The sequence below is a fragment of the Loxodonta africana genome, chromosome 22 (genome assembly GCF_030014295.1).
Source record: "Loxodonta africana isolate mLoxAfr1 chromosome 22, mLoxAfr1.hap2, whole genome shotgun sequence".
NCBI lineage: Eukaryota > Metazoa > Chordata > Mammalia > Proboscidea > Elephantidae > Loxodonta > Loxodonta africana.
This window is the reverse complement of record NC_087363.1, coordinates 20,233,542-20,255,700: the sequence shown is the minus strand read 5'-3', so window position 1 is coordinate 20,255,700 and position 22,159 is coordinate 20,233,542. Positions and strand designations below refer to the sequence as shown.

The window sequence follows — 22,159 nt, the reverse complement described above, 5'->3', positions numbered from 1 at the left end:
TTGTTGCAGCTACTGTGTCAATCCATCTCATTGAGGGTCTTCCTCTTTTTCACTGACCCTTTACCAATCTTCCTGACAACATGTCCAGAAAGATTACAGCTTAGAAAACCCTATGGGGCAGCTCTACTCTGTCACACAGGGTTGCTATGAGCTGGAATCAACTCGACAACACCCAACAAAAACAATTTTAAATAAAGTGTATTAGCTCATTTAATTCTTACACCAACTCTATGACCTCACCCCAACCCATTGCCATGGAGTCAATTCTGATTCATAGCAATCCAATAGGACAGAGTAGAACTGCCCTATAGGGTTTCCAAGGAGTGGCTGGTGGATTTGAACTGCCAACTTTTGGTTAGCAGTTGTAGCTCTTAACCACTACACCACCAGCGCCCTGTGAGGCTGGTACTATTATCATCCCCATTTTACAGTTGAGGAAACTGAGTCTCTGAGGAGTTTAGAAACTCAAAGCAATACTCAAGGCTTATTCCTAAAACTCCCCCCATTCAGTTGGCTCTTCCTATCTACAAGAAAGCTTCCTAGAAAATGACTCAGATTCCATAGAGGCTTTTCTCCGTCTTCATCTCCCCCTCCTCTCCTCAGCAGCTTTTGCCCCTCTGACGAATCCTTTCCTTTCTTGGTTTCTAGGACTTTACTGGTTCCCCTGATCCCCTGACAACACCTGTTCTCCTTTGACTTCTTATGCTCACCCCAGGTTCTGCCCTCTCCTTTTTACCACCACCCTTGAACTTGATTTTCTTCAGATCTGTCATTCTTTCTAGAGACATTTAGTGAGGGCCTGCATGGCACCAGGCCCTGTGAGGTGCCCTGTAGGCACAACAGTGAAGGAGACGGACAAGTTCCTGCCCCGTGAGCTTACAGTCGAGGGGCGAGAAGGTCATTAGTCAATGAAGCACACTAAGTTATCCTTTCCAACTGAGATCAATGGTCTGCAAAGTCACTGGGCCCAGCCTGGGCATGCAGGGCATGTTGCCCAAACGAGCATTGCTTGAGCTGAGCTTTGAAGGAAAACGTTTTCATGCCGAGGGAGCAACATGTGCTAAGTGAGGCCCAATGGACTTGTTTCATGACTATTCCAAACTATGGTGTGAACCCCCTGAAGGCTGAGCTGAGCCACCTGTGTCAACACCCTAAACCCAGCACTTGTCATAGGGCTGGTGCGATAGGTGTGAATGAATGAATTGAGGGTTGATAAACAAATGAGTAAAAAAGCACCTGCCTACACAGATCTAGAAGTCTCTAAGGTTGAAACTGAGAGACCCAGAGGGCCATGGGCCAGATGAGAAGAGGGGTCAACAGAGGCCAGACCACTCACGACCTGGAAGTGTGTTAGGCAGAGAAGGGCCTGGAGGATGGAACTCTTTCAATGATGGCTCTGGCTGCTGCCTGGAGAGAGAACTGAGGGAGCTGACCAGAAGTAGGGGAAGTAGCCACCCAGGTGAGGGATGATGGTGGCTTGGACTCAGTGGTAACTGGGGATTCAGAGAGAAATGAATGGATCAGAGAGATATTTAGAGTGTCGGAGGTAGCAACAGGTGGTTTAGGAAAGGGAAGCATCCAGAACGTCACTTAGCTTTCCAACTTGGATGCCTGACTGGATGACAGTGGTCTTCAATGCAGTGAACAACGACAGGGGGAGACTAGGCCTGGGGTGGGCCAAGGGGAGGGGGATAGAAAGGTCATGAGCTTAGCCTGGCCATGTGAGATTGAAGGCTCTGTGCTGTCAGGATGGGAGGTCAGAAGGCACTTGTCTATGGGGTCCAAGCTCAGTGCAGGCTGGCCCCAGGTGCTTTCCCATGAACACCAGCAACACAGCCACCCTCCCAGGTCCCCAGGCTCAATCCTCAGCAGCCCCAGCTGCTTTCTGTCTACCCCCCCTCTACCTCCCACATCCACAGGGTGGGCGAACTTATCCTCGTCTTCTGTAACATGGGGACAATAATACTATCTATCTCACGGGGTAGTGGTGAGTCATAAATGAATTAGTACACAAAAGATGTTCAGCAGCCACCTGGCACTAGTCAGCTCTCTCTGTTCCCAAGCCTCCCAGCCCCTCCAGTTAAAAAAAAAAAACAAAAAAACTGTGTCCAATTAGTCGGTTTCAACTCATGGCAGCCCCATGTGTTACAGAGTAGAACTGCTCCATAGGATTTTCTTGGCTGTAATCCTTCCAGAAGCAGATTCCCAGGACTTTCTTCCACAGTGCTACTGGGTAGGTTCCAACCATTAACCTTTAGTTTAGTAGAAGGGCACAAATTGTGCCACCCAGAGTGACCATGAGTCAGAATTGAATCCAACGGCCCTCCTTGAAGGCCATGCAAGTGTGTTTCCAGTACCTTCAATGGGCCTGTCTCAGTGTTAACCATCTCCCAAGAGCACAGTCCTGATATTGTCTCACCCCTGCTCAAGAGATCTTTAATATTCCCCACCCCACTCAAAAGGCTGATCACTTTCAGACCCTTGCACCAGCAGATCTCAAGCCATTTCCCAGCCTCCTTCATCGACTCCTGTTCCCATCTTACTGGCCTCTCTACCTTCCAGAAGCACAATTCTCACTTACCCATCTGCTTTTCTCTCCCTCCCCTTTCCACCCCTACCTTTCAGGAACCTTCTCCTAACCCCTTTGCAGATGAGTTCCATCACTCTGAACTCCCACAGTTCTCTGTTTATGCTTCCCTTCAGGTTCTGACCACTCCCGGGCATTCGTCGGACTTCCTTTGACTTGATGGCCTCCCTTTTCCCAAGGCATCAGCTCGCTGAGCAGAACGAACCACCCGTGTTTCCTCACTGGCGTCCCAGTGCCTGGCATTGTGCCCAATGCACTACAGGACTCGGTTGCTGCCGGTACAGGGAATGCACAGAGCCTTAAATGTACAGTTTCATGTCATTCTACTCCATCTTCCAAAAAGGGCTGGAAACAGGCCAGAACGTCATCCTGGCCTGGGGACAATAAAGCCTTTCCCAGAAGCTGTCCCGGGAGACAAAGTCCAGGACAAGCAAATAGAGATCAATGAGGCCCCTGGGTCACAGTAGCCTGGACATCCTACCTGGGACCATGGAGTGCGACCAGGGGCAATGTCTGCCCCAGTGTGCTGTGTGGGACTAAAAGGGTTTGAACATAAAAATTAAGAAAGTGCAGGTACGAGAGGGGTCTCTAAGGACCTTCTCTCTGGGGCCTTTGACTCCACTTCTCCTTTCTTCCTCTTAATGCAGAGGATGTTCCTGTCATTCCGTGATTGTTGGGGCCTGGGCTTTGGAATCTGAGAGACCTGGGTTTAAATCCATATTCTGAATTTTGGGGGGCCAAAGGGTAGAATGTTATGAATTGCATTGTATCCCCCCAAAATACGTGTTGGAGTCCTGACCTCTATACCTCTGGACGTAATCCTATTTGGAAACAGGATTTTCTTTGTTATGTTAATGGCCCATAGCAGTGTAGAGCGTGCCCCAAACTTAATCACTCCTGCCTGATATAAAGAGTAGCAGAGACACAGAGACTGGCAAGCACAAATGGGGGAAAGATGGATGCCAAGTGGAGATTGCCAAGGAACTCAGGAATGCTGGGGCTAGAGAAGCCCGGAGAAGCCTCAGAGCAGCCCTGAGGGGTCCCCCAGAATTAGATAAACTCGCAGGTCTTCACCATTCAAGTTGATTCTACATAAGGGGGCACAGTCAGGAATCTGGACAAGAGTTTACAAAGCCCAGAGCTGGGGAATCCCTCCAAGGGGAAAGTTTTCACTGTCAATTTTTCATTTCCAACGTTGTGATATTTGCCCTTGCCTTGTCTAATGTTTAATCCATGTTTATCCAGAACGTTATTGATTACTGGTCTGAGTGAAGTGACGGTGCAGTGGGTGCCTCAAGACCAAGGCCAGCACCATGGGGCTGCGGGTGCTGCTGTGCGTGTACCTGGCGTCCCTCCCTGCCCTGCAGGCCTTGCCCGCTGGGGGTTCGGCCGCAGGCAGGCCCAGGGGCAGTGAGGTATGTGGCTAACCCCCCAGGGCAGAAACAGGTAGCTGGGACTAGACTGGGCCTGGAAAGGACAGAGGACCACCGCTCCAGGTCCTGGGGTCACCCCCACCCACCTCCCTCACCCCTGACGGGATAGCTAACCTCCTAGCAGCACTGGGGGGGCAAGACTAGAGGGGCAGAGACCACAGGCTGGGGTCAATGCTTGCCCCTTAACAGGACTTCAGACTCACACCTAATTTTGTTTTTGCAGAAGAAACAGGCTGTGGACAGCATGAGTGAGAGTCTTGCCAAAGGGGTCTGTGAGGGGGCCATTATTGTATCCTCATTTCCCTCTGGCCCTCTATAAGTGTCCCCCTCAGTGCCACAGGCAAAGGGCTCTCTTGTCTCCTAGGAATGGGGACGTGTTCCCACCCATCTTGCCCCCCTGCAGGGAGACCCGGTTTATTCTTCTGGCATCTCAGCACCTTGTATGTGAGCCAGGTTCTGAGCCCTAAAATGTCAAGGGAGGCTCTCACTGGCTCAGAGGCCCCCATCTCAAGCTACGTCTCTGTCACGTCTCATTTTAGGTCGATGGCGTAGTCATTCGGAGTATGAAAGTCAACTGCAAAGTCACCTCTCGCTTCGCCCACTATGTCATCACCAGCCAAGTGGTCAACAATGCCGACAAGCCCAAGGAAGTGGCCTTTGATGTGGAAATCCCCAAGACAGCCTTCATCAGTGACTTTGCCATGTGCGTGCCTTGCCCAACTCCCAGACTCGTCCCAGCACACACTCCCTAGAGGTGTCTACTCGCTATATCCCAGCCTGAGACCCTGGTTCAAAGTGGCCAGAGAGTGCAGACTATCTCCTGATTTCTAAAAGGGTCACAGGTCAGCCCAGCTTTTAGGGGAGGAAGAAGTCCTTTAGGTCTGGTCTTGGCTCCCAGCTTGGAAGGCAAACTGTGGCCTTGGACAGCGTGCTGTCCACCTAGCGCCAAAGGGGCAAATGCCAGGATCTGAGACTTCTTACTAAATTCTCGGCAGCTAAAGGGTAGGGTTACTGTGGCTGCCCCCTCACTGCCCAAGGCCCCCTAAGCATCACTGTGGGCAGTGGAAGGCAGGCCAGGAGACACCTTCCCATAAGAGCTGGCAAGGACAGGAGGCGTTCTGGGGCTAGCCTCTGAGTACCTCCCACAGGAAGGACCTATGTGGTCAAGGAAGGGTCATCTCCCCTGAGGACCTTCTTCCTTCCCTGCAGCACAGAGGGCAGAAATGCATTTGTTGGGAGCATCAAGGACAAGACGACTGCATGGAAGCAGTACCGGAAAGCCGCCATCTTAGGAGAGAATGCTGGCCTTGTCAGGTGAGTTCTGGGCCCTGCTGGCCCAGTCTCCAGGACTGGCCTTCCCAGCCTGCCCCAGCTGAGGGCTACAAGGTGGCCTGGGGTACAGAACAGCCCCAGGCTGATGGTAGAGTGAGAAAACCACCAGGCTCGAATGCCAGCACTTGTGCACAGACAAGGCTTCCTCCCAGATCAACCTCAGGGAGAGGCGGAGCCGGCTGAAGCAAGGGAGAGGGCCGAGGAAACTTGGTAGCATCACCTAAAACAAGAGATATAGTCTGAGGGCCATGCTTTGGGTGACAAGGACTCAGGTATCACTTACCACTCATCTGTCTATCACTGCCTCTGTGGTGTGTCCAGGGCCTCAGGAAGGACTATGGAGCAATTCACCATCCACATCACCACCAGCCCCCGGAGCAAGGCCACGTTCCGGCTGACCTATGAGGAGGTGCTGAAGCGAAAACTTGGGCAGTATGACATTGTCATCAAAGTCAAGCCCAAGCAGCTGGTGGAGCATTTTGAGGTAGGTCACAGGTGGCCTGCACACAGGGGAGTGATCCTGGGAGCAAGGCTCCTTCCTCTCTCTCTCACCACTGCTCTGAACTATGGTTAGCACCCACCATGGGCCAGCCCCAGCATGAGCACACAGGGGTGGGGACGGACTATTCAGGGTGGGCTCCAATGGGCTGTTCTTGGGCAGAGAGCTCCCTGAACCCTCCAGCCATCTCCTCCTCTCTGACCCTCAGTTTTCTCATCTGTTAAATGGGAGCTTCCTGCACATCCCAGAACTGCCACAAAGATCACAAGTGATACTGAATGTCCAGATAGTTTGTAAACCAGGAAGTTCCGGGGCACCTGGGATTGCCACTGGCACCTAAGAGGTGACTGAGTCGAGGGGTGCAGGCACCAATGCCTTCATACAGCGAATGTTTTCGGAGTGCCTACAGTGCGCCAGGCCCTGTACTTAGGGCAGGGTGGGCGCTGCACACAGTAGGTGGTCAGGACACATGTTGGCTATTGACTGAGACTTGATGATGACCTGAACAAGAGCCTTGGGGCAGGACTTCCTTCAATGTTACAGATCGAAGTGGACATCTTTGAGCCCCAGGGGATCAGAAAGCTGGATGCCCAGGCCTCCTTCCTGCCCAAGGACCTGGCCCAAACCATCAAGAAGTCCTTTTCAGGGAAAAAGGTATGTGTGGTGGCTGGGGATGGTGGCGGGCCTTTGGGCTTTCTGAGCTTGGCCCAACCAGGCAGGGCTGCAGGCTGCTCTTGGGCAAGGGAGGCAGGTATCCCAGGGGAACTCAGCACACCTGGTGCTCAAAGCAATTAGGAAAAGCCTGCATACTGAGTTTGGGGAAGGCTTTACCAGCTCTAGCTCCACCATGTGCTGGCTGCATGGTTTGGGAGAGAGTTGCCGCCCTGCTTGGGCCTCAGCTACACCCACTGAGAAGCACGCAGGGAAACATATACACATAAGCAAACCTTGGAGTCCCCAGGGGGTGCAAACGGTTAAGGCACCTGGCTGTTATCCGAAAGACTGGGGGTTTGAGTCCACCCAGAGGCACTCTGGAAGGAAGGCCTGGCAATCTACCTTCGAAAAAGTCAGCCATTGAAAACCCTAAGGAGCACAGCCCGTCCTACTCTTACGCACATGGGATCATTATGAGTCAGAATCAACTTGACAGCAGCTACTTTCAGCTCAGGCAAACCTCAGACCCCATTGTGGTGAAAACTCCAAGTTTCTGTTTCCTTGGAAATGTAAGGAAACTTGGAAAGGCCTTTGGTCTCACCCAGAGCCTGGCAACCCATTTTCAGGGACCCCAGAAGCCCCTGCTGGCCTCCTCCCCAGGCCCCACAGGAGTGTGGAGTATGTTTCCAGCTAGTGCCACCCCTTCCTAGCTCACCCTCCACCCAAGCCATGAGCAAATAAATTCTTTAGTTCCCACCTACCTTAGGTAGCAATTAATTTTTTTTTAAGTTTCTTATAGTTTGTTTGGAGCGAGGGGGTTCCTCCACTTTAAACAAAATATGACACCTCGGAGGGTTAGCAAACATTCTTGCTTTCATGGTCTTTGCCTAACAATTCTTCTCAAGTTTTCTTTGATGAGTATATCTTACTTTTATAACACAAACAAAAAGTAAAAATAAAAACTTGTTTAAAGAAAACGTGCACAGTACAGAAGTATAGAAATATAGAGAGTAAAAACCATCCTTAGGTTCCCTGAGCAGCAGCACCAGGTCTCAGTTCCTTCTCTGGGCCTTTCTTTCTGCTCTTTGCTCTTTCTCTATGTCTGTGTACAGGGGGTGCTCAGAATCTAGGTGGGTTTTATTTTCTAGCACAGTTTTGTAGCCCTGCTTTTTCCCTTGACAGATTGGGGTTGACTAATATCCGTCATGGAGCCCTGGTGGCACAGTGGTTAAGTGTTTGGCTGCTAACCAAAAGGTCAGCAGTTCAAATCCACCAGCCGCTCCTTGGACACTATGGGGCAGTTCTACTCTGTCCTGTAGGATCACTGTGAGTCAGAATTGACTCGACGACAACAGGTTTGTAATGTCTCTCATGGGACCCTGGTGGTGCAGTGGTTAAGAGCTCAGCCGCTAATCAAAAGGTCAGCAGTTGGAATCCACCAGTTGCTCCTTGGAAACCATACAGGGCAGTTCTAGTCTGTCTTATAAAGTCGCTATGAGTTGGAATCGACTTGACGGCAATGGATAACGTCTCTCATGATATAATACTGTTACTATTTTGTTCTTATTTATATACCTAAAGTAGTGATGCTTACTGTAGAAAATCCCAGTGATTTAGATGCATATAAGCAAAGAAATGGGCCTTCTCTCCTACCATCTACAGGTGTTCGCTCTCAACAGCTGGCTGGGGGTACTCATTTCTATGGCCATGCAGACACACACACACACACACACACATCTTCTATGTTGCCTTTGCAAACATCCTGTTTTTGGCTGCATGAACCAGTAACCTCGAGTCCCCCATGGTCCCAGGGTCATGTGCTTTTCCGCCCCACCGTGAGCCAGCAGCAGTCCTGCCCCACGTGCTCCACATCCTTGCTGAATGGGGACTTCAAGGTGACCTACGACGTCAATCGAGACAAGATCTGTGACCTTCTGGTGAGCCTGAAGCTTGTAGCCCAAGACCCAGACAGGAAGCAGGGGGTGCTCGAGAGAGGGGCCTCACTCCTCCCCCTGTGCTTCAGGTCGCCAATAATCACTTTGCCCACTTCTTGGCGCCCCAAAACCTGACGAACCTGAACAAGAACCTGGTTTTTGTGATTGACATCAGTGGCTCCATGCAAGGCCAGAAAGTGAAGCAGGTAGACCGTGGCTTCAACATTTTACCCAGTGGAAGCTTCCTGGGCCCCATCACCCACCTCATGCTGGTTTTGCCACCATAGTCTGGGATTGGAATTTCTGCTCCTGGTTGGAGGCAGGGTGATTTACTAGGAAATCCCAGTGGTTAGGGGCTGTGGAATCAGCCACCATTCCTGACTGTGCAACCCTGGGCAAGTGCATTCACTTCTCCTCAACAGCACAAATGGGAAGGATAACAATGTCCACAGGGCCAAGGGGTTTATGGATTGGCAAGTCCTTGGAAGGTGACGTGTACACTACAAACGCAGGGTTCAAGCATGGGGGCCGTGGGAAGAATTCTTTCAGCAGGGTGCGACCCACTGTCTGTGGGGGTCTAAGTGGTCTGTCCATGGTACAGTGAACCACAGCTGGGCAAGCACAGTTTTAGAAACATGGACTCCTGGGACCTCTTTTTCAATCCTGCGCCACCTGGACTCTTGATCATTTCTTCTTCCCATGCTGGGTCCTTCACCTTCTCTGTTCCCCTCGTCTACCCCAGACCCCGCAGGATGCCCTTCTCCTGGGGCTGCATGTCTGTCCTATCCATTTCCTTCTTCTTACCTGTCATGTCCCATTGTCCTGTGGATTCTTGACATAGGGCCACCCTGGGGACATGTCCCTCCACTGACTGTCCTGTCCTTGCAGACCAAGGAGGCACTCCTTAAAATCCTGGGAGACATGCGGCCAGGAGACCACTTTGACTTGGTTCTCTTTGGGGCTCAAGTACAGTCATGGAGGGGCTCACTGGTGCAGGCATCCGCCGCCAATCTGCAAGCTGCTCGAAACTTTGTGCAGCAATTCTCCGTGGCTGGGGGTAAGAGCGGAGGTCTCAGGCCACCACAGTGTAGCCTCTATCCCCTCGGAATGGGTATATGCTGGTCTGATTTCTTTCTTTTGTAGCCACAAACATGAATGGAGGTTTGCTCCGGGGAATTGAGATCTTGGACAGAGCACAGGAAAGCCTCTCAGAGCTCAGCAATAGTGCCTCCATTCTCATCATGTTGACGGATGGCGAGCCCACTGAGGGTAAGCACCTCCAGGGCTGCCTTGGGAGGTGGTGATCTCTTTGTTGTTGGAGGCATTCAAGCTGAGGTTGCAAAACCAGTCGTTGGTGATACAGGGAGGGAGGGGGGCAAGAAAGGCTTAGGGTAAAGTCAAGCACTGGTCTAGAAACCCAGTTCAGGCCACAAAGTCTATGGGAGAGCCAAGGCACACTTCTGCCCTTCGAGTTGGGAACCAGGTGGCTTCTGTATGACACAGGGCTGCATGGGGCCCTGGAGGACAGGCAGGATTCCTAGGTTGAGTTTAATGAACTGCTTATTGATCACTTACTGTGTGCCAAGAACAGGGCTAGGAACCAAGAAGAGCTACCAAGAGAATGAGATGCATCTGTTCTCAGGCAGCCCAGGGGTCCACTAGCAGAGGCAGACCCAGAGCAGATGTGCTGTCAAGAGCCGTGAAAGAACAGGATGCTAGGAGGCAGCGGGACCACAGACAGGGGTAGCCTGGCATGGGCAGGGTCCTGGAAGACCACCTGGAGGCAGTGACCCTGAGCTCAGTCTGGATTAGGAGAGAAGAGGCAGGAAGGGCTCTCTGGCAGAGAAGGCAGCGTGAACAAAAGCCAGGAGGCCTGCAGACTGGGATGGATGAGGGTGGAAAGGTCAGCAAGGCCTCGCAGGCCATAGCAAGGAGCCTTGGGAGGGCTTAAAGTGGGGTGGCTGAGTCGGATAAGCTTGTGGCTGATCCATATGGAGGGTGTAATCTGTCTGCGAGGGACGCTGGTAGAAGCTGTTGCAGTTGCCCAGGTAAGCCAGCAGGAGGCGTTGCCTTGAGACACCCAAGGGGACTGGAGATGGTCTGGGTCTGAGATGGGACACCCCAGGGAGTGTGCCCCAAAGCCCCTGTGGGCCAGGCTCCCATCACTGCCTGGGTGTGTGGCTGCAGGAGAGACGGATCGTTTCAAAATCCGTGAGAACGTTCGAAAGGCCATCCGGGGCAGGTTCCCACTCTACAACCTGGGCTTTGGCAACAGCGTGGACTTCAACTTCCTGGATGCCATGTCCATGGAGAACAACGGGCGAGCCCAGAGAATCTACGAGGACCATGATGCTGCCCAGCAGCTGGAGGTCATGTCTCCCTGACACACGCACGCGCGCGCACGCACACGCACACTCATACGCACATACACACAAGCACATGCGAGCACACACTGCCAACAGTGCCTCATGGCCAGCCCAGCCTTGATGGCCGTTTGGCCTCTGACAAGGGGTTTGAATCAGCTGCGCGACCTTGAGCCAGTTTCTTAACCTCTCTGAGCCTGATTCCTTCTCTATGTTGGGGATCCTGACACCCCCACTTTGTGAGCAGGAATAAGACGGTCCTTGCAAAGTGTTGATTGCAGTGTCCAGCACACTACTTTGTGTGAGGGGGTGGCTTTTGCCCCAGAGGATCTGACAGTCTGGGGTGTGAGTGAATGTGGCTGTCGGGGACAGAGGAGCAGGGTTCGACACCAGACCTGTAGTCAGAGGTGTTAAGGTAGATCAAAGCCCTGTGCAGAGATGGGGCGGGCTTCTCGTCGGCAGCAGGAACATGGGCTGGGTGCCCAGCGTGACCTGCAGGTTCTGAGGCTTCGCACCCCCACCTCTGCCCCACCTTTGCAGGGCTTCTACAACCAGGTAGCCAACCCCCTGCTGGTGGATGTGGAGATGCAGTACCCCCAGGACACCGTGGTGGCCCTGACCCAGCACCACCATAAACATTACTACGAAGGCTCAGAGATCGTGGTGGCCGGGCGCATTGCAGAGCACAAGCTGGGTGACTTTAAGGCTAACATTCGGGCCCATGGGGTAAGTGGGCAGTTGTGGAGGGTGAAGAGGCCCCAGCTCCACACTATTCCTTTGTCTGCCCACCCCCAGGGGCCATTGATTCCCCAAAACAGTGCCCCACCCACACATCACAATCCCCCAGGCCCAAGCTTCTCTCTATGCAGGTATCCTGGGGGCTGGATGGATGGAACGATGCCAACATGGCCTTGATTAGTTGAAGTTCCTTGGCCCAAAATGAACTGCCCATTACTCCTCACTTCAATCTCCCCAAGGAGACATTTCCCAGACTCCTACTGTGCATGGGGCTCTGTGCCAGGGTGTAGAGTGCATGTACGTGTCACAGGTTTGTGAGGCTGGACCCTGCCCCCTTAAGACATAGACTGGAGCACAGCAGTGCGGTTGTGGGTTCAGAACAGGGGCTTTGAGTGAGGACAGCTGAGCTGGGCCTGGCTCTGCCCTAATCAGCTGTGTGACCTTGAGCAAGTGAATCTAATTCCCCAGGCCTCAGTTTCCTTTTCTGTATCTTGGGGGTATGTTGTGTGGTGTTATATAACAACCCAGCGGCACCTGAACTCAAGGTCAGCTGCATTTCCAAGAGACAGAAGAAAGACTCGGGAACCAGTGATCATGACATATGGTTTATTGGGAAGCTTACTTAAGGGGCCGTAGTCCAGGGTGGCAGCTGGACCAGTTTAGCACTCTGTAACCACCTAGCAGGGGACACAAGCTTATATACCGTTCCAGCTGGGACCAAGGCTCATTGTTTTTCTCCCAAGCCCTTGGGCAGTCAGCGTTCCCAGGGACTTCACGTCCAGGCACAGGTGTTTTTCTTCTTGTTGCTAAGGCATTCCTTGGCCTTCGCCACCAGCCCAGTCATGCCACGCCTGGCCTTGTACCCTAGCCCAAGTCCATCCCAAATTCATCCCCAGAAAGCTTTGGAGAAGAGCAAAACTGACTCCACCAGAAGGGGATGCACATAGCTGAATAGCATTACCCTACAGTGGAGTAAATGAAATAACCCACTCCACACACTTCTCCTGTGCTGGGGCATAGGAAGCCCTGGGGAGGGGGTAGCCACCACTGCTGTAGCTAGGGAGAGAAGACACATTTGTGTATCATGACAAGATGAACAGCACAGCCCACTGAGGGTGCAGTGGGCATTTGGAGGCAGTTGTGATGGAAACAACCTGGCAATTGGGTGCTTGTTGTCCTCCCCTGGAGAGGGTAATTCCATGAAGGCAGGACCGTGTCTGTCCATCCTGCTGTATACTCAGAGCCTCGGTCAAGCCCGGCTCACAGAGGGTGGTTAGCAAGTATTTGTAGAATGAATGAATGAGTGAAGATGAGGACAGCAGGCTCAGGAAGTGGGGAGGAACTGAGAATGAAGCTGCAGAGACTGAATGATAACTTAGAACCTTGAGTGCCAGCCAAGGGTTGTGCCCATCAGGGGCCATGGCCTCTTTCCCCATCTCCACCCTCAGGAGGGCCAAGAATTTCAGACAACCTGCCTGGTGGATGAGGAAGAGATGAAGAAACTGCTCCGTGAGCGGGGCCACATGCTGGAGAACCACATCGAGCGCCTCTGGGCCTACCTCACCATCCAGGAGCTGCTGGCCAAGCGGTATGACCCTTGTGGCTGGCCGGAGTGGGCACTGTCCTCCCAGAGCTCCCACCTCCCTGGCCTGGGCTTTTGGTGAATGGAAAAGCAGTGGTTCTGGGCCTTTGAGGTTGCTGTAGGTCAGGCTTGCTTTCCTCCTTCAGCTTTGCTTGCTGAGTTAATATCAACCAGCCAGTCAATAGTGTGAGTGGGCGGGACCCACTGGGGGCACAGGGCAGCCCGCTGTTCACCCACACTGAGTGGCCACTGTGTCCAGACATACTTGCCACACACTCCTTTAATCCTCATAGCATTGAAGGGAAAACTCTCATTATCCCCACTAAACAGATGAGCGAACTGAGGCTCCAGAGGCAGACCATTTGCCCCAGGTCTCAAAGCTGTTAAAATCTCTTTGAATCTCTGAGGCATCCTCCCCAAATCCTGGTCTTCTGTTTTCTCTGTGAGAGGTCTTTAAACCATGAAGACCCTAAAGGCACTGCAGATGCTTAATTCATGTTCGTTGAATGAATGAATGAGTGAACGAATGGGTGAAAGGACCAGGCAGCGCAAGTCCATCATCGTCCAAGCTGCAGGGCGTAGAGGTGATATCTGTCCACAGGATGAAGGTGGAGGGGGAGGAGAAGGCTAACTTGTCGGCTCAGGCCCTGAAGATGTCGCTGGCCTATCAGTTTGTGACTCCGATGACCTCCATGACCATCAGCGGCATGGCCGACCAGGACGGTCTGGGACCCACCATTGACAAGCCCCAGGAGGGTATGGGCAGTGTGGGTCCGCAAAGCAGGGGGCTGTGGGCTGTAGGGAGACATCTGAGTCCCAACAACTTCCTGGGCTTTAATTCTCTTTCCTTTTTCTCCCTTCCAGATGACTCGCCCTCAGGTGAGTTTTAAATCTCATGAGTTTCTTTGAAGGGCTTTTGGTGGCTGGGCAGGAGGCCTTCACTCAGCCCCACAGCATGAGACTTGCCTGTTCCACATCTTTCCTGCCTCCGCTCCTTCCTCCAGCCCGTTTTTTCTCCCGAGATGCCTTTCCTTTCCCTCTTTGCTGCATCCTTTATGCTTTGTGAGCCTTTGCATATCCTGAAACCCCCGCCGGCATCCACCAGGCCTCTCCGTGCCCGCACATGTCCATGAGGAGAGCCAGGCGTCCTTGGGGGAGGGCTGAGGCCCCCAGGAGGAGGCCTGACTCACCTCTGGACCCAGGATGTGGTCGCAGAATGAGACATATGCCTTCTGTGTGGGCACAGTGGGGAACATGGTCCTCTATGTCACTGTCTTCTACAGAGTTGCTGGGACCCAGAAGGAGTAAGTGCTGATCGTCTTAATGACTCACCTCTCTACCTCTCCCCACTCCATAAGCTGCTGTCCCTCAGGCTGAGCATTCAGTCCTGACCACAACCCCTGGGTCATGCCCCATCACCTGACAAGGAAACTACGGCCCACGGCCCCTTTCCTCTGCTCCAGCTCTCCTCACTGCCTCTCATGCGAGTCCTCAGAAAAGTCCTCTGACGTGGATCTGGCCTCCCCACTCTATGTACCAGCCCTCCCACAGCCCCAGGGTAGGGGACAGAGAGCGGGCCAGCCAGCCTCTCTTCCCACATCCTGAGAGGCAATCCATGTCTACCCCCTGCTCTGTGGGCCTCAGGCCAGCCCGCCTGGGTGGGAGGAAGCATCAGCAGGGGACCAGCAGCAGTTCTGGGGGAGGCCCAGCCACCTTCCTTCTAAATGCTGCTCACTCTCGCCTGTCAGTGTACAAGCTGTCTGCCTTGCAGCCTTCTCCTACTCACTCCAGCACCACTGGCCAGCAGTTGCCAGACCAAGTGACTGGTGGTGAGTCCTTGGGAGGGTCTGAGGGATGCCTACCTGCCTGGCACCCACCTGGCTAGGGCCTGCCTAGTTGAAACTTTGCCCTGATGCCCAGTCTAATGGAGTCCATGCTATGCCCCCAGTGGACACTGACCCCCACTTCATCATCCACGTGCCCCAGAAAGAGGACACATTGTGCTTCAACATCAATGAGGAGCCTGGCGTGATCCTGAGTCTGGTACAGGACCCTGACACAGGTACGGGTAGACATCATTTCCTCTGCCAGACACGGGTTCTGTGTGACCAGGGTTCCTCCACCCTTGACATTCCACCGTGGACGGGACAGTGGCCATTACTCCACTCCCCACCATCCTGTGTACACTCCACCTTTCCGGACTCGAATTGCCTTCTTCTCTCCCACCTACTTGGCTAAGCCCTACACGGGGCTGGTCCCGTAGGTGTATTACCTGCACAGGAACCAAGGTCCCCATGCTCAGAAAGGCCCTGTGCTTGGTTTAATGCTCTGCTGTTGCCATCTTGTCCCTGGGTGGTACAAAGGGTTAACATACTTGGCTGCTAACCGAAAGGTTGGAGGTTTAAGTTCACCCCAAGGTGCCTCGGAAGAAATGACTGGCAATCTACTTCTGAAAAATCAGCCACTGAAAACCCTATGGAGCACAGTTCTACTCTGACACATGTAGGGTTGCCCACGAATCAGAACTGACTCCATCGTGACTGGTATTGGTGGTTGCTGTCTTAAAGTTCTTAACAATTTTTGAACAAGGGGCTCCTCACTTTCACTTTGCACTGGGTCCCACAAATGATATAGTTGGCCCTGCCCCACCTTTCCCCACAGCATGGCTGCAGGAAGCCCCATAGTCTGTCTCTTCCAGTGCCTCTCCATCCCTTGGCCCCTTTCCCTTCTCCCTCCCTCCCTCCTGTCCAGTGAGTCCATCTGCAAATGGCTAGGGATGCAGAGGGGACTAAGACACACCTGCTGTCATGGCATTTAGGGAGGGCAGACAGACAAGTAGGTGAGCAAATTCATAGACGATATTTCTCATTTCGGAGTGAGACCTGCTGTGTTAGGACAGTGAGGGTGGAGAGAGGGCTTTTTGGGCTGCTCAGGTCAGGGGAGACCTCTCTGAAGGGCCCCCACAAACACATTTTCAGATCAGGGGCTGAAGTCACAGAGAAGGAGCAAGCACAAGTCCTGTCCTGGGGAGGCAAGATTTCCTCAGAGCCTAGAACCAGGGCCAAGTAGCAGCAGACATTTTGTGTGGCTGAGGGGTGGGGGTGGGGGAGGCAGAGAGGAAAGGGAGGGGCATTGTGGGGCACTAGAGAGAGCGGAGGTCCTCAGAGACACACACGAAGTAGCACAGTGGAGCGTGGGGGGTCTCTCAGGAAGGAGCAAAGGCAGGCTGGGCAGAGGTCCAGTGAGAGCCCCCCTGACCTGGTGGCCCCTCGCCCCATTGCAGGCTTCTCAGTGAACGGGCAGCTCATCGGTGATGAGGCTCACCATGAGGGCACATACTTCGGGCGACTGGGGATCTCGAGCCCTGCAACGGGCTTTCAGCTGGAAGTGACTCCTCAGAACATTACCCTGAACCCTGGCTCAGGCGGGCCCGTGTTCTCCTGGAAGGACCAGGCTGTCCTGTGGCAGGATGAGTGACCAGGCTGGGGCTGGGGCCTGGGAGGGGAAGCAGGGGTAGTGTGCTGTGGGGTGTGTGTGAGCCAGTTTGGCCAAGGTATGAAGCTCCCAGAGCCACCTCTGTGGCCGAGTCTGCAAGGCCCTCGTCCCCTAAGTCATGTCAGTGGGTGGTGCCCATGTTGGCCTGGGGAGACATGTCAGATCCTCTGACCACCCACGTCCCATTCTCTCAGTTCCTGGACATGAGCCTGGGGCTCAGCTGCTTGGATGCCGCTGCTCCCCCCACGCCCTCGCCCTGCAGTCCACCGCTATTCCTACCAAACAAAGCCAGCTTATCCTCCCAGGCTCAGTGCAGAGGCTGCCTCTTCCCTGAAGCCCACCTAGTTTCTTCCTTTGCTGAACTCCCGAGTTCTCTGAACTTCCCTTTTGGCATCTGTCTTAGTTTGTCTGTCTCATGTTTGTTCCTTCATTCGCTCATTCATGTATTCACTCAACAAACTGGTGAGCACCAGAGCCCAATGCTGGGCAGCAGAGCTATAGCAAGAGGAGGGCAGAGTCTGATGTGAGAGACAGGTGGTGAGGTGAAGTCAGAGAACACAGATTCTAGTATTAGACAGGCTGGAGTCCAAGTCCTGGCTCCATGGCTTACCAGCTGTGTGACCTTGGGCAAGTTACTTAACCTCTCTGAGTCAGGGTGAGAATTGAATGCCACAGTATTTGTGGAGGGCCTGGTAAGTTGTAAGAGCCCTATATACAACAGCAACATGTGACAGGAAGGGTGGAACAGGCAACAACCAACCATCTGGGGCCAGGGGCTGCGAAGGGTCATGAAAACTGGGTCCTGGAGGACAGGGTGGCTGAATGGAGAGGGGTGCAGCCCGGTTGCACCTGCCCTCACAGCCGGCCTGGCCCCACAGGGTGGTAGTGACCATCAACAAGAAGAGGAGCCTGGTGGTGTCCATGGGCGACAGGGGCACCTTCGAGGTGGTCCTGCACCGGGTATGGAAGGGGAGTGCCATCCACCAGGACTTCCTGGGCTTCTACGTGCTGGACAGTCCCCAGATGTCGGCCCGGACGCACGGGCTGCTGGGTACGGCCAACTGGGGGGCAGAGCCATGGGGTGGGGTGTTGAAGCCAGTGTCCTCCTCTGGCCTCTTGGGACCATGGGACATCTTTACTGTTGGGCACAAAGACAGGCCCACCTCCAACCTGGCCTCCAGGGCTCAGAGCTGCCAGAGACAGGTTTTCCTCAGGGTGGTGTCCCTCAAAAAGCTGCAGTGGAACATACAATGAGATAGACACTTATGTGAGCATGGGAGCAAGTGAAGACAAGTCCGATTAACAAACAGAAAGGTCCCAGGCCCTCGCGAGTGGGTGGGTCATCAGCCATGTCGCCTGTGTGCCCTTGCTGCTGACCCTGCTCTCTGCAGGCTCCTCCTCCACAAACCACCCACCTCACCTGGATTCCTTTGGAATCGGGTAAAAACGACAGGAGTAGGGCCACTGAAGATATAACTTCTTTTCTGTGGTGGGTGAACTAAGGTGGCTTTTTTTCCCCTTTTCTTTCTTTCTTTCTTTTTTTTTTAAATTTTATTGTGGTAGAAATATACACAACAGAACATGTGCCATCTCAGCAGTTTCTTTGTGTACAATTCAGTGGCATCGATTACATGCTCCAAGTTGTGTAACCTTCCTCGCTCTCCTTTTCCCAGTCATTCCACCAGCAGTAACATAAACTCACTGCCCTCAGAGCAAAAACTCCTTTTCCTCCTCCCTCCCACCCCTGGTAACCACTGATAATCTTTGCTTTCTATATATTGGCTTATTTCACATAAGGGAGATCATACCATATTTGTCCTTTTGCAACTGACTTATTTCACTCAGTGTGATGTTTTCAAGGTTCACCCAGGTAGTGGCCTGCATCAGGCTTCATTTCTCTTTATGGCTGAGTAGTATTCCATTGTGTGTGTAGACCACATCATGTTCATCCATTCATCTGCTGATGGACTAAAAGTGGCTTTTGACACCAAAGTTTATTGGAAACAGTCAAGCTCCTGAAAAACTGTTCAAACAACTCTCTAAACCTTCAGTGAGCACCTATGGTGTGCAAAACAGAAGCAAGGCCCCCAGGTGGTAACTGCTGCCTCCAATGTGCTTTTCCAGGGCAATTCTTCCACCCCTTTGATGTTGAAGTGTCCGATATCCACCCAGGCTCTGACCCAAAGAGGCCAGATGCCACGATGGTGGTGAAGAACCGCCGGCTGACAGTGACCAGGTGGGTTAGCCTCTCCCGCATCTATGGTCTGGACCTTCTGAGTGTCACATGGGTGGAGGGGAGGCTTCCTGGAGGAGGTGCAGCCCTGCCAGGCCCAAGTGGGTACAGCTGACTTGTCTCTCGCCAGGGGCTTGCAAAGAGACTACAGCAAAGACCCTCGGCATGGGGCTGAGGTAACCTGCTGGTTTGTCCACAACAATGGCGCTGGGCTGATTGACGGCATCCACACAGACTATATCGTCCCTGACATCTTCTGAGCTCTGCACCCAGCACACCTGTCCTCCCTGGGGCCTTGACAGAGGAGGAGGATAGCATCCTGACCTACTGCCCAGGCCATACCTCCCTTTCTGAGCTGGTGCCCCTTGCCAAAGCACCCCATGACTTCCATTAAAGAGAGGCTATGTTCAGCCTCACAGTCCCTGAGTAGTGAAGATGGTTAATGTGCTCGGCTCCTAACTAGAAGGTTGGAGGTTTGAGTCCACCCAGAGGTACCTTGGAAGAAAGGTCTGGTGATCTACCTCCCAAAAATCAGCCAATGAAAACCCTATGGAGTACAGTTCTACTGTGACACACATAGGGTCGCCACAGGTCAGAATCAACTTGACAGCAATTGGTATATTCAGCAGAGCTGACTGCTTTTTTGGGAGGAGGATAGCAGGGAGGCAGCCCAAGAGGCTTTCCCTCAAAAGGGCTCAGAGCACTGGGTCTAGAGCCCTGATTGCAGCAGGCCCAAGACTTGGGAGAGCGGGTTGGAGGTCCAGAGGGAGCCCATGCCAACTCTGCCCATCCTACACTCAGCATGTTCTCTGCAGCTGCCTGGCCCCATGCCCCCTGAGTGCCCTGAATGCCCCTGCACACAAACCCCCTCCAGGGACCAACGGACACTTCTGGCAGTATGTAGGAATGGCCAGCAACAAACAGTCACAGCTAACCCTGGGCTGCCTGTAGCCAGGCAGGGTTCTAAGTACCTTATTTGAATTAACTAAATTTATGCTCATAAAAAAGTGTCCCTAAAAAATACTTTTATCATGCCCGTTTACAGGAAATTGAGGCACAGAAATGTTAGGTAATTTGTTCAGAATCACTCAGCCTGTAAGTGGCAGAACTGGGATTTGAACCCACGCTTCCTGGTATCAGTGTCTTTATGCTTAACCAACCTCATATGAACACTCCAGTCAGGCTGGGAGGCTGATATGCAAAGCCTGGACTTGGTACCGGATATTCCAAAACATCACTTAAAATGAATATAAGAAAGAAATATTTATACATGGACTTGGAGTTGCAGGACTGGAGGGTGCACCCACTTGGCTCAAGGCCTCAGGAAGTGGTTCCCAGCCTCTACCCTCAGCCTGATTTCCCTGCTAGGGCTTTGCAACCTCTGGCAACAGGGCTGGTATTTCCCAAAGGCAGAAAAAGCTGCAGCCCAGAAGCTGTGATTTCAGGGGGCCAGAAGCAGCACCCCTCTCTCCTCACACAAATGCCTGACGTTATACCATCAGGACTCCTTTCCTGGTGTCACAGTTAAAATGCAGTGTCACAAGTGCAGGGATGAACATGCAATTTGGAGAGCCATTGGCCCTTCAGATGAGGGTGACAGGGCCTCCACCATTCCTTTCCAAAGGGCTTCTGCTTTTTCTGTGCTGCCTTCTGTCCAGCTACCACTGCAAATGAGGTCTTCAAGGGCTCAGATACAAGGACTGGCTCTGAGCACCCAGATCAGTAACACAAGTGCTGAGCTTTAACGCCCGAGGCTGGGGGTAATGCAGAGCCCCTCGGGGCAGTCGGTGGGGCAGCCAGTGGAGTTCCAGAGGCACACTGGCTTCTGGGGAATCCTGGGCTTCTCAAGGAACAGCGTGTGCTGCAGGCAGGCTGGGTCACCCTGGGTGAGGCACTGTCCAATTGGGGAAATAGGGGTGAACCTGAAGATCTCTTTAGATTCCACCAAATTCTACATTCCACAAGACGTCTTTGGCCCCCTCCATGTCCCAGCCATCTCTCAGAGGCCTCTTCAGCAGCCTCAGGATGCTTATTTTAAGTTGTTCCTCCCCTACAGCCCCAAGCATTGGGGATGAAGGGGTGGCCTAGGGGAAAGCAGCCGGGGAAGTTCCGCAGGCAGCTACAGGGCCATGGGGAAGAGCCAGTGGGCAATGACCTGGATCAGGGACCACAGGCTCTGGCAATTACACATGATGAATGAGACATCTCAGGAGCCAGGATGCACGAGGCCCAGACTGCAGGGCCAGGGCAGCACAGCTCCGAGGAGGGTCTTCTCCCCGAACCCAGTGTTGGCACGTGCTGGGTTTGGTCTCAGTCAGCCCTGAGTTTGGTGCCCACTGGCAGTGGGTTTGGTAAGGATTCGGGAAGCCTTAGGAAAACAGGCACCACCCAGCCAGGCCTCAAGCACAAAGTCCTGCGCTCCTCACCAGCTGCATCTTGTCAGTTCACCATCATTTGGTTGACTTGGCACCTTTCTGTCATTGCTTCTCCTGCCACTTTCAGTAACTAGTCCACACTTTCCTTGCTCTGCCATGCTGCTTCTACTGCCTCATGACGCCTGCTTTCTGTCTTCTCTCGCGCTGTTTCTACACTCCCAGAAACCAGCTCTCTCTGTGCATCTCACAGTCAGAGGCCCAGAGCTTTCAGCCAAGGCTGTGGCACAGCCCACAAATAACTGTCCTGGGCCCAGGCGTCCTCATTTACTCTGTTCAGTAGTGGGCAGAAAGGGATGGTCACTAGGTCAGCTTTGCACAGAGAAGCCTTGGGTATGGCAGCCATGTGGTAGACCTCCTTGAAGGGGCAAGGGGCTGGCAGGGCCCTGGTGTGACCCAGGAGGTCCCTAACTCATTGGAGGGGATCAGGCGTTGCCCCTGAAGCACCCATTATACTGGTGTCTGGAGCCCCAGCCTCACCGGAGGGTTTTAGGGGGAAGATCCCTGAGCGATAAGAACAGCCAAGCCCCTGGCTGAGCTCTGGGAGCACAAGGTGAGTGTGACATGGCTCGGCCCTCCAGGAGCTTAGGGCCTGGAGGGGACAATCACACCCAAATGCGCAAACTTCAACATAAGTAAGGACAGAGCAGATCCTCAGGGCACTGGAGAGGAACGTGGCTGCCCTATGTTGGCTAGGGGACGAGGGAGTAAGGCTTCGAGAGGAGGGGCGCTGAGCTGGCTGTGCAGAGAAGGGGAGGGCATGCTGGTGGAAGGGAAGTGGGTTCAGAAAAGCAAGTTGGAGCCAGATGTCAGAGTGAGCTGGACCACAGGACTTGCACTGTGTCCTTTTCCTGCGGTTAGGGAGCCGTAGAAGGGT

The 22,159-nt window shown here is 53.3% G+C and overlaps 1 protein-coding gene across 1 annotated transcript; it reads left to right on the top strand.

Moving 5' to 3' along the window:
* Positions 1 to 5,229: 5,229 nt before the first annotated feature.
* On the top strand, positions 5,230 to 19,220 carry ITIH1 (inter-alpha-trypsin inhibitor heavy chain 1). Its single transcript, XM_023547630.2, has 18 exons — positions 5,230 to 5,334; positions 5,674 to 5,836; positions 6,395 to 6,505; positions 8,317 to 8,442; positions 8,529 to 8,645; positions 9,328 to 9,496; positions 9,583 to 9,708; positions 10,627 to 10,808; positions 11,343 to 11,528; positions 12,989 to 13,128; positions 13,724 to 13,893; positions 14,406 to 14,426; positions 14,871 to 14,951; positions 15,071 to 15,184; positions 16,406 to 16,595; positions 17,496 to 17,668; positions 18,742 to 18,853; positions 18,981 to 19,220. The coding sequence occupies exons 2-18, from the start codon at positions 5,690 to 5,692 to the stop codon at positions 19,108 to 19,110; spliced, it is 2,295 nt and encodes a 764-aa protein (XP_023403398.1). The 5' UTR covers positions 5,230 to 5,334; positions 5,674 to 5,689; the 3' UTR covers positions 19,111 to 19,220.
* The last annotated feature ends 2,939 nt before the right edge of the window (positions 19,221 to 22,159 follow it).